The sequence below is a fragment of the Eutrigla gurnardus genome, assembly GCF_963514095.1.
Source record: "Eutrigla gurnardus genome assembly, chromosome: 21".
NCBI lineage: Eukaryota > Metazoa > Chordata > Actinopteri > Perciformes > Triglidae > Eutrigla > Eutrigla gurnardus.
Window position 1 is genome coordinate 10082263 of NC_139932.1, and position 12487 is coordinate 10094749.

At 43.0% G+C, this 12487-nt stretch overlaps 1 protein-coding gene across 1 annotated transcript in view; it reads right to left on the minus strand.

The window, feature by feature from the left end:
• Window positions 1-12487, minus strand: part of snd1 (staphylococcal nuclease and tudor domain containing 1) — a 159890-nt gene that overhangs the window by 137871 nt on the left and 9532 nt on the right. Inside the window, exons 5-10 of the mRNA XM_084038890.1 lie at window positions 11695-11855; window positions 9909-10000; window positions 9060-9218; window positions 8848-8954; window positions 8320-8410; window positions 3058-3162 (exon numbers count right to left, since the gene is read on the minus strand). Coding sequence (XP_083895016.1) covers window positions 3058-3162; window positions 8320-8410; window positions 8848-8954; window positions 9060-9218; window positions 9909-10000; window positions 11695-11855 — 715 coding nt within the window. The remainder of the gene's footprint in view (window positions 1-3057; window positions 3163-8319; window positions 8411-8847; window positions 8955-9059; window positions 9219-9908; window positions 10001-11694; window positions 11856-12487) is intronic.

Sequence of the window (12487 nt, forward strand, 5' to 3'; positions counted from 1 at the left end):
CACAGAAAGTGTTTGTGTGCGCGTGCCGTTACTGCGTGCATGTTTCTTACATGTGCACTAACTGTATTTTTCATGAGGCATGATGGAGAAAACCCACAGCTTTTACCCATGGGTGATATGGAGTAAATCAAACATCACAATACCGATGTTGGGACGATGTTGAAGGGTTGACAATTGGTGACTACAAATATTTACATAATAAAAATTGTAATAAATTCTCAACAGTAATGTCGATATAATGACTAAGTGGGTAAAGGAAAATAATAGAACATGCCATTATTTAAGAATTATGACCTATGCGCCATGATAAAAAATGTACATGTTCACATCTGACATAACAAATAATATATTCTATCAGAGAAAGGTTTTTCTCCGTCAGCTGCCTTTATTCAACCTTACAGTCCAAAGGCTCATCATAGCTTCAGTAAATGTATCACAACTCTGCATTGCTGCCATAGCGACAACACTCAAAGCCGAGCCAACAGCATTACAGAGGCAGGCAGCTCTTTAGCTCACAGACAGAAATAACTAGCTAACAAACGGCACCAGTAGCAGCAGCAGCATGAACAAACCTCATCAAAACACAAAATGCAGCAACAGTTTTTTATGCAAGAGTGCTTCTAAAAGAGAAAAGAAACACCGCTTCAAAAGTCACAAAAGATACCTTTGGAAAGCAGATATCTTATGTCTGATATGTTTTAAATTAAATGATAAAGGCACCTGCATAATTACTGTTCGTGCCTTATCTGCCTTGCCCCTTAACTTCAGTTATGCAATGAAAAAGCTACACTGACAACTAGTAACAAAATGTACAATGTTACTTACGTAAGTATATTTGAATATGATCCTCCTAGCTGAAAATGGATAGTATATTATTGGGGTCCTAATATTGAAGTTTTATCCACGCTACCACAAATATCACTCTACTTGCTCAGTAAAAATCAAACACATCAGGACAAGAGCAATTAAGTATGCATGAAGCGCAGTGTATGGCAGCAGAAACTGTACTAATAGAACGCCAATGCAATACACAAAGATTCACATCTGGACTCCCGGTAACATGCAGTGTAATAAAGCATACTGAGTGACAGGCAGAATACAGACAGGCACTGAAAGACAGAAAGATGGGGAGACAAGAGTGGACATCTAAGGATGCAAGGAAGCAGAAAAAGTGGGAAAGTAAAACAGGAAAAAGTAAAGTGGGAGAAAGAAATCATCTCTTAAAAAAAAAAAAAAGCTAAGAGCAAGTCAGAAAAGAGTTGGGAGCCAACGCTATGGAATGCAAGGAACAGAAGAAAAGGGCAGGGAGACAAAAAATCGAGATGTTTTTGCCCACAAGCTTGTTACAACCACAGAGAGAGCTAAGGAGAATAAACACACACAAAGGGCAACGGTGCAGGTCAACAATCTGACCACAGCGCTCGCACCCGGAGGGGAAAGGAAGGCAGGAGAAAGTGACCGTGGAGAAGGGAGAGGAGGAGAGAACAGAAGGAGCGAGGGAGGGAGAGAGAGAGAGAGATACAAAAGAGTCTGTTAATGATGCGAGGCACTAACGACACCAGGGGAGAGAGGGAGACGAGGATGGAGGGAGAGTATAAAACCTAGACAACAGTAAAGAGGAAAAGATAAACCATAAAATGACAAAACAAGCGTAGAGGAGTCAATAAAACAAAAACAATCAAACAGGAAGAATAAAGGGCTGTTGCAGACATTCCGCAATCCGACTTTTACAACACTTTCCTGGACAGAAGTGCAGCGAAACACGAGAGACATGACTTGACCACAAATATTAGATATAACATATAACAAGAAATAATAACAGGAATGGTTGTCAAACAGCTTCTGACATGTTATACAAAGAGAGAGAGAGAGAGAAAAGAGTTTCACTGGAAATATGGAACTGACAAAAAAAGAGAGGAATCGCTGCTGTTGTGACGCTAAAACTTTCTAATTAATGGGAGTGACATTTGTAGACATCTTGAGCCTGTTATTTAGAAAATGATAGGAATCCACCGCCAGTGGTAATTGAGAAATAAAATGGATTGCTCCTTTTTCAAGTATAAATACGTGGAGTTGAAATGATTCTAAATCTGTGTACGTTCCTGTTGTCTAGTGATGAAAAGGGCTTCATTTCAACCACTAAACGCCTCGATAATCAGAGCTGGCAGTTGAGTGACACTTCGAGCACAGCAGACTTCTGTGTCTCGGTGTCACTACACGCAGTGTTGTTGTTTTTAAAACATTGCGTATTGTGTGGCCCAATTACAGGTCTCCATTGTTGTGACTAGGTATGCTTATGTGAGCATGTATCCGTGTATGTTTTCAGTCCTCGAGCAATTCTGAGGTAAAAGGTTGAGTGTGGAGGGGAAAGGAGAGAGAAAAAGATCGATCTGCCTCACTCTCTGCAGTGCTGCAACCACTGGGTGTGTGTCTCACTGTGTTTTCATGTGCCCCAACTGCAGGGGCGCCATCAAGTGGTCAAAATTATTCCCACGGTCATTTAGAGAGACATGAGACGACCGTGCAAGGGAAGAGAAGAGGGCATGAACGAGAGGCAAGCAGAGAGAGTTCACTATTCAGGAATATGCGGAGGGAGCTGTCAACAGCTTCTGTTTGGCTTCCAATGGAAACGAACCAACTCTGTCAAGACATCAGAGACAGCAGTGACACGGGTCGTCCCTGTGGAGCTGCTAACTAATTGGCTGGCCATGCAAGGCCACAAGTTCTCCCACATATGACCGCATTTAGTCACTTATTCAAACACAAGTGGCCACTCTGTGCAGAGCTGCGTCCTCACCATAGAAGAAACAGAATGGGCATACAACTAACGTTCCCATTCAAATCAACGTAGCAGGATCGTCGGAGTGGCGGCCATTCGACCTCTTGTAACAAACAAGAGCGTTGGCTTCAAGGGTAGGCCATGTTGGGTGTGCCTTTAAAACTTTAAGACTTGGGCTTCACCGCTTTCAGCACAACGCTTTCATTTGAACAAACAAGTTCTACTCCTATTCCATTTCTATGGTACACACATACAAGCAGACATAAGTTTGGTTATACCTCTCCCTCGATTCTAGGGGGGCGAATGCTGGACAGGTGGATGGTCTTGAGTTCTCCGGAGTTGAGCTTCACCACCATGGCATCAGCGTTGACTACCTGCATCACCTAAAAGGGGACAAAAGAAGAGAGGAATTGAGTAAAAAAACAAAAACAAAGGGAAAACATTGCCGGATGAACAAAGCACTAAAAAGGAAGGCAAGAAACTCAATAAGAAAATAATTTAAGGGTCCAAAAAACATGTAAATCCCAGAAGGGGAAAAAAAAAGAAAATTACACCCCCGCAGGATGGAGGGGGAGTGTTGGAGCAGAAAGACCGGTATTGCATTTTGGAGAGTGAGGAGAGCTGATAGACTGAAAGAAAGATGGGAAGTGAAGGAGCAGGTAAAGGATAAATGGAGAGGAAGAGATCTATTCAAAGGTGGAAGAAGAGTGACAGTGCAGATCGTGTGCTGTCACGAGCAGAAGGCACTGAGAGCGAGGCAAGAAAGAGTGATCCTTGAGTGACTGAGTAAGTAAGCGAGCTAAGGCGTCCCGGCAGGCCGGCAAGGTTTGGAGGACAGAGCGAGGACGTTTTGCTATCTGGGGGATTGGCACCAGGAAGGGGGGGGTGGGGGCAGGAAGAAAGCGACAGAGTGCAAGAGAAACAGCTTTTAAAACACAAACATCCTGTTAAAGATAGACTGGTAGAGCATTACACAGCCCTCTGCCCAACAACTGGCTGGCAGCACTTTGTTTTAGAGACCTTTACAAGTGTAACTAAAAGACACAGACTAAATTATGTCTGGCATTTTGATGTTATTTCTCTGTGTACTAAAGGAGGCAACCGCAATTTATGGTGGGTACGATTCAGAAGAATATGCGGATGTTCAAAGCTACCATTTGGAAAATTACAGCTCATTAAAAGCGTTGGTTCCCAATGAAGAAGAGCACAGAAATATCAGCAACTCAACCCAATCGTGTGTACTTATGTGCCAGTCTATGTGCCCCAGCACTTCCAAGTAAAAAGACAGATTGGGGGTATAATGTGACCGAGATGGAGGAGGCATCCAAACCCAGAGCCTTTAAGTAGGCCGCTTGCAAGAGACTGAGAAATCAATCGCCCTACACATGTTGCCACCCACATGTGCATTAAATGGCCCCTTCATCACTCAAACTGTGGTTCATATGTAGGCTGTGCTCCCGCTAAAGCCTTTAAAGAGAGAAATGCAGGTCTGAGCTGCGTTTCAAACACAATTTGGACTGTGTGGGCGTTTGTGTGGCTGGTTACTTTGGTTTTCCATCACATAAAACACCAACACTCCTTTTTGAGTTATTGAGATTGATTTGAATCCTTTTATAGTGTGTACGGCAGACACAAATCCAGGTGTATTAGGCTATTTGGGAGATTCATTATTCCATGAAAACAAATCAGACTGCCATTCCGTTTGCCACCAGAGAACAGAAATTAGACCAGCCCACATGCTAAATAGGCTGCCCACAACAGCAGACAAAATACATCATATACTAATCACTGAGCCGAGTGGGAGAGCTAGAGAGACATAGGGAGCAGGAGGGAAAGAGAGGGTGAGGGAGAGGTGCAATGAGTAAGTGTGAGGGGGAGCACGCATGCACGCGGCGACATGCACGCAGCCTACACAAATTCACACTGTAGCAAGGTCACTTTGTGGCCTGCCCATGTAAATAAAGTGCAAGAGAGGGAATGTGGCAGGAGCAGAGGAAAATGGCTCAGCATTTACTGGCTAATTATCAGCCGGAGGAGGCGAGACGAGAGAGGCGAAGGATGACGGATCAACACACCAAGACAGAGGAACAGAAAGATGGAGCGAGCCAAAAAGACGGAGTGTAATCTCTCTGCAAATATCACAAGAACAGAGGCGGAGGGGGGAAAAGATGGAGGATAGATAGAAAAATAGAGCAAAAAAAAAAAAGTCTTTGCAAAGTAGCTGCCATGAGGGTCGAATGAACAGGCAGAGAAGACAAATAGGCGGGCAGCATGACTCACTGGTCTCATCTGATACTTGAGAGGTGGGGATCTACTGCCACCCTCTGCCCGTGGCTGACATGACATCTGCAGTGGCCAAGATTAGTCATGGCAAAAGGAGGATCTTGGCTACTGTCAGGGAACTGTGTTGGTTGTCAGTCAATTCCATTAAGTTGGTTTTAACCACAGGGCCGAGCAAGGGCTCAGCCAGGACTTACTCATTACTCTTGTCAGATCATCTCCCTCCCAAGCAACACCTATGGCACTGTCTTTCAGTGTTGCTGCCAGTGGAGACGACTTGTCACCCAAATGACAGGATTTCAAATAAACTAGTGGCGTGTGTGATTCTATTATTAACACCTTAAGTTGGCATGTCGCCCCTGGGTGCTGTTGAAACAAAGGGGGCTGATTAATATGTAATACTTTGTGAATACATTATTCTGGGACAGGTACCAATAAGCTCCAGAGACCTTCTGGCTGGCCTATTCACTTGACTGATTTCAAGTGGAGCACAAAACAATATAACCTTTTCTCATTATCATCCCTGAAAGTGACTTTAATTTCTTAAAGAAGCTGTCTGACCTTGAACCCATTCCGTCTCGACTTTTTGTTACCGGGGCATTAAGTATAGCTAGTAGGTCCTCATGCCTTCTCTTTCCCTTGTAACCATTGTCCAAGTGTACTATTCTCTTTCTTTCCAACAAGATATTCAATTGCTCTTATGCACCAGTCAATTGGTTCCCAAAGAAGAACGGATTCATGCTTCAAAAAACCCATCAACTTCCAGACGAGGGATCCCGAAGCGCATAAAAGCGAACACATTTCCAGGTTTAAGACTCATTCCTGCAGCATTTTATATCAATGGGGAAATATTTCAGAACTGTTATGCGTTTCACACAAAAAAAAATCTATACTACAGCCAAACACACTGCTACTTTTCATATATTCCACAGACATCACAAATACACACTAGCTTGGGACTTTTACTACCATATTCTTATGGATTTGGCCGACCTATAAGCAAGTGGCTGTTCCTGACAAGCTAGTGATGAGAGGCTGGTTAAGGGGTTTACACCACGTCACCTTTTATCCATCACCTCGCAGGTCGATGGGTACCCAGGGGAGAGGAGGAGAAGGGAAAGGAAATGGGGGGAGACTATTGGGGCATGGCCTACATCCACTTCTACGATCCCAGTGGAGGTGGGAGGAGAGAGGCGAGACAGTCCAAAAGGAAGATGCATCAGCAGGATTGACTTGTGGGGATTGGACCCGCTCTGCCTCTCCGCTCCATCCATCACTCAGATAATAAGAAGTGAAAAGTAGAGTGGACGAGAAGAGGAGAGGAGTGTATGATGATGGGATTGATGGATAGATGCGTCCCTGGGAGAGTCGGTGCATTGCAGTATTAGGTGCCGACAAATGTCATAGGGACAAGCACGGAGGGCAATGACAGGCCTGAGTAACCTTAGCCTGTCCAATATGTACTCGGCTTTAAAATGGCTCAAGCAGTTGCAATGTCAGCATGACGTTTTCTTACACAACTGTCAATTTTAACAAAAAGTTGGTGGAGACCCACGGTCCTACTGCAACTTTTCAAGCCATCTTAGATCACAGCCATGTTAAAATAGCTTTAGGCTAACCCACATTAACTCTTTAACATGATGATCTGGAGACGTTTCTTGCACAATGCATGACGTGCAAGAGCTGCTGATGGCTTTCTATCCCCTGAAGAAAAAAAACTAACACAGCAGCAGTTGACATGGATCAAGTCTCCTCTGTGGCTCTTTTGGGGGGAAAGTATGGGAAAGAGGATCGAGAAAAGTCCTACAGAGATCAAAAAGTACCCCGAAGCAGGGGGGGCATCAGTAGTGCAGTACTGTAGCAGTAAAAAAATAAATAAAAATGCACTATTATACCAGACAGAGGACATGCATAGTCCCAGGGATCTTGATAATTCACTGACTTTCACTTCTCATTTTTCCATCCTTCTTCCCCCTATTCTCTACGCACAAACTCACACTTTCAAATTCTTATTCAACGCTCTACCTTCCTTTTCTGCCTCTTTCATACACCCTCCGGAGCTCACCACCAAATGTACCCTCCCCTCCCACTGCCCTCATCTTACCCTCTTTTTATTGAGAGATCTGAGAGCAGCTCACACTGATAATATAAATGTTTTATCCTTTCTCAAGCCTCTTCCTTCTGACTCAGGGAAAAAAATATACATACACATAGTTCCTTTTTTTGCGCCTTCTTTACGGCGTGTGCAGTTTATCAAATTCATTCTGTAAGCAGATTTCTAAAGCAACAGCTTTTATGTAACCCTGAGGCTAGCTATGAATCTTTTCAGGGTCTTAAAAGTTCAGGGTCTGAAGGGAGCAAACCCAGACAAAAGAAAAACTTTAGAAGGTATTAAACTTCTTTTCACCATTCCTAGAGAAATATATATATCAACAACAGAGAAGGGTGGGGCGCACGTCAACATCAAGAGGACTGAAAGCTGATATTTTAAGACCAGAGTTGCTTTACTACATTAAAACTCCAAGTCTCACACTATAATATGTCAGCACATAGATCATCTGTATTACCAAAATGAATCAGGGAGTCCATCTCACTTGATTTGAACTAATGTGTGATGACAACTAGGAGGGGGCTCACTCCTGTGTACTCGATATTAAAGGACACATCTTTTCTCATGAGGCCCGGGCCAATAACCTCCGAAGCCAATATCTGTACTTCTTTGCGTTTGGGGATCGTTCTGTGCCTTTGCTGCAGCATGCGCCAGCATTTTGGCCCTAATTTGACTGGGGAGTGCTTCAAGGTTGCTGTTAAGCATTCCTCCTAGTGCCTTAAGTGAGGGATTTTTTATTTTGTATTTTTATTCTGTGGGGGGTGGGGGGGGGGGGTGCAAATGTGAGAATAAAGAGGTATCAAGAGTATATCATTTGTTAGAAGTGGCTTTGCTTCTGCTGCAGTTCTGGGAGAAAATTGGAAATGGCACAGTAGACATCAAGAGGTGGAAGCAGGGGAAACAACCAGCTTCCCCTTAGCACTGAAGTCCAATCTTATTCATGCTGAATAATGTCTCTATGTCACGCTGAACATTTTATACCTTGCTGCTGCTTTTTCTCTGTAGTTCAAAGATAAGTGAGGACTATCAATGGAAGCAAGATGATCCAAATTGAAAGACATTATGTTGGGGGCCAAAGAGAAAGTGCCGATTAGAGACACACACCCTGGCCAATGGGACACAGCTTACAAAAGCTCTTTGAGGATCTCACCTTGGCGACAAATTGTCTGTCCTTCTGGTCCAAGTTGGCTGTCGGTGCCACGTAGTCCTTCCAGATGCGTACCTTGCGCTCTTTAGCAGACCTGGCCAAGAAATTAAATCACATAATCATCATCAGTGGTGTCCTCAATATCAGCCAGAAATACATGGGACATAAAGGGCTTAATCAAGTGAATAACGATTATCCATTTGGCGGAAAAGAGCTACAAAAGCTTATTAAAGAGCAAAAATTCCAAGATGATTAGCCCATAGTCATTGCTTTGGTGATTTATTGTCGGGAATGAATGTCATTGAAGCAGAATAGAGTGAGCTTGCTCATCTCGAGTAGTGGTGGCACACGTTTGCATACCAATTTACACAATTATGTTATTAACTCAAAAATCTGTGTCCAATCAACAGAATAAAATGCTTAATAATAATAAGAAGAAGAAGAAGAAATGCCCTAAACTTCAATAAAAACATCTGACAAACAATCTCATTCCATAAAAATGCTCTTTTCTTATGTCGAGTAATTGCGTACCGTTCAGCAGCTCTGAGTTTCTCAGCGCCCTGAGTGTAGACTGCCATCGACCAGTCTACACAGCGGGCGAAGCCTTCTTTCAGTAGGAGTTCTGTGATGTTACCGTTCTGAGACGACAAGAAATGAGGGAGAGACAAAAGAGCAATTAATGAGAGCGAAAGCCTGAATTTTAATGACACTTCCACCACCGGGCGGCAACTCCTGCATCTCACCGGGTGAAGGATGGTGCCCAGTATGATCTGGTTGGGGCAGCTCTCCAGGATGATCTGAACATCTCTCTGCAAAAGACGGGATTCGGTGAAGAATTTGGCCTCTGCTGCGAATGCCTCTGGTGACTCTGCGCCATCCGCTTCCCGCTTGAACGTGGGGCACTGGAGAGAAGGAACACACATTAACACAATAAAAGTCACGCCGATAGGTAATTTGTGAGCTAAAGGAAATGTGTTAAAACGTGTCTGATTTGATCAAATCACCAGAGAAGCACACATTGTGTCGACTGAAATTCCCCAGCAGTCAACCGGTGCCTCTAGGAGCTTTTTGTGCAAACATTCTTTTGATATAATCGTTTATTTTCTGTGTACTGCTCTTATCCACTTTTAACCGGTGTCACCTTGCTGTACATGCTATCTGTATTCTCCTTTCAGCGCAGCAAAATACCAGACAGATAAACACAAAGGGAGCCTTTGAACAACCAGACAAAGAGAAAACCTTTAAAATGGATGGAATATCTTCAAAGTGGGAGATGAAAAAGATTAGTTAACTTGAGTGGTCCATCAGCAAATCTGGGCTTGGTGAAAGAGATTGATGGGGAAATTTAGTGGAGGGAATACAACACTGGTAGATCATACACAGACTAAAAAGGAGAGGCATTACTTCTTTTAGTTTGTGACATTAAAGTGAGTCAAGACATGGGTGTCAAACCTCAGCATTTCCATTGACATGTGGTCAGCTAGTCATGCTATAACATATCTTTGTTATCTTACTACTACTTATTACTGAAGTAATTTAGATCGGCACACATCTAACCACATCTGTAAGTGCAGCAACTGAGTGGTGGTTACCTTTACTCCAGAAAGCATGACGGTGACCAGGTAGTGGTCAGGGAGCAGCAAGGCACGAACAACACTGCCGTCTCGCACATGCTCGATGATAGCTGGAGGGAGGAAGGACAACACAATGTAAACGTGGTTGAGGGAGAGGAGAGTGTGTCCAATGAAGGGTTATTATGGTAGACTAAATAATAAGAATAAAGAATAAGCAGTGAAAAATAGTTGGAAAGTGAAACTAACTAAGAACATCATCCTGTCTTTTGTTGTAAAAATAAGAGTGAAAGTATCGGCATCATAGGAAACTAGAAGACTAAAGGAATCTAAGTCTAGCTTGTCAGGTAGGGAGCTACATAACCCTCTGCAGTCAGAGCATGTATTCTCTTTTGCCAAAATGCCCTGCAACACGTGTAATCTGCCAAAAATAACCTGAGGTGTGGAATTGAGATGTCTCTCTAAGGCATCGCTCTGCGATACTTCTCAAAGAGGACAAAGTTATGGCCTCCTTGACAAACTGTGTACACTGTGACACTCCAACCAAAAGCTTTATGAAACACTACTGTAGGCTCAAATGGTGGCTGGGTTTGTAGCTTCCTTCCTCACAGAAGTCTGTGGTCTACTTGAATGGTTTTACGTGACTGTTGTCACTGTGCTCTGTATGTTGAAAACCATTATCCAAAATATACCTAACACACTACAATGTTAAGCTGTTGCTGTCAATACTCTGAAAGTCAGAAGCAAATAGTCATATTTTGCCAAAAACACAAATATTTGGAACATTGCTGCGCCTATTGATGAACAGTCGAGAAGTGTACTCTCTGGATATTTTAATGCTTGTCCCCATTGATATCCATACTCAAGCTGTCCACAGCCATTGCACTCTGGGAAATCTACTTACCGGTAGTGTATTTCTAGTCTCTTTTTTAAGAGGCATCTTTCAAGTCTACAGAGCTGAGGTACTTGATACTACAATATAGACTTCTGAAGTATCACTTTAAAAGATTGTACGATGTTATATGCAACATATCAAGGCTTCAATTTATTTGAAAAGCCTTTTGGAGGTATTACATTATATTTTTCACCAAAATCATATCACTCAGTTGATCCTGGCCTCTAAAGTGATTTAAGAAATTGGACAGGATGCGAGTCACTTGTGCGAGAGGCATTTCAATCTTAAATAGTATTTTGATGGTTGGTTCTCTCAGCCTCTATATGCCTTCTTTCTGTGTAGATCTTGTTTGCCTGTATACGTTCTCCCACATAAGCAGATGAGACAGAAATTGGTATTTTCAACCACAGCAACTCGGCGCACATTTAAAGCGCTTCGGCTGGATTGCTGCTTCCAATTTAAAAACAACCCTCGACTGTCTCTCATGAATGGTAAGAACGAGAAATAAAGGAACGCATAAGCCTTCCCCTGTTCATTTCTCATTCAATTAAAGTGTAGTGAAATGAGCTGAGCCACTGTTAACGGCAGTCGCCTGGAAATGAATCGAGTGGCATATTACACCTCGGGAAGGGTCAGAGATGAGAGGCTGGAGGAGAGAGCCGGTGAAGGGTGATATAGCATGTGCCGTTACATGCCCTGAAGTGGCTATTTAGAACAGAATAGCTTCAACCAAGCCAACCAACCAAAATAGTTAATTTTCCCACAAAGCCTGCAAATGTGGCTTTTACGGGGAAATGGAGGCTTATGCAATACTGTGCTTTTATATGCCATGTGTCTTTGCTTCCGAGGCCACGCTTCATCTGTAGGAATGTGTCAGTGTGGATGTTTGCATGCCGCTCCCAAATGCATTACCATTAATAGGTTTCTGGTGCAAAGAGTCAACGAAGTTGCGGGGATTCTCTATGGTGTACTTGAGGTCGCGGATGGTGTGTGTGCCGCCACCCTCGCTCCACATGCCCTTCTTGGAAGCCTTAGACTGGTCCTCCAGTTCACAGAGTCTGGCCTGGTCTGGACTGGTCAAACACACAAAAAAAGGAAAGTTAAATAGGAACACCAACATCAAATTCTGGACTGCTGTTAATGTGCAAATATATGCGTTTCACACAAATGGCTCTTTTTTTAGATATAAACATGAATGAAATCTCCACAGCAACGTTTTCAAATTTACTTCAATTAGCCCAGCATGCAACCTGACAACTGCAGCCGAGTGAAGCTCATATTGAAACTTTCACAGATGGCTTCTTACCATGAAAAATTAAAATTATGTTAAATCACACCGCTGTATCAAAGATGTGACAGCTCAAGTTAATATATTGCTATTAAGTAGGTTACAAACGCATCTATAAAAGATCAGAGGGTCTTTGAGAACCATAAAACCCCTTTGACAACCTGCCTGGGAACAAAAAGCCTGTTAATTTCACACCAGTCAGAAATGGAAAGTCACCGTAGATAACAAGCAGAAAAGGTTTTGATTGTAGAGTTCACCCCTTGTCAACATCAACATGTCCTTATTACTAGTATCCCGGCTGTGTAAAAACATGGGCTACGCGAATACAACAGAACTACAACTTGTAGACAATGCTAAAGGTCTTTTAACCTTTATCGTGTTGGATTCATTATAATTCATGAAAATACAGCAACATTT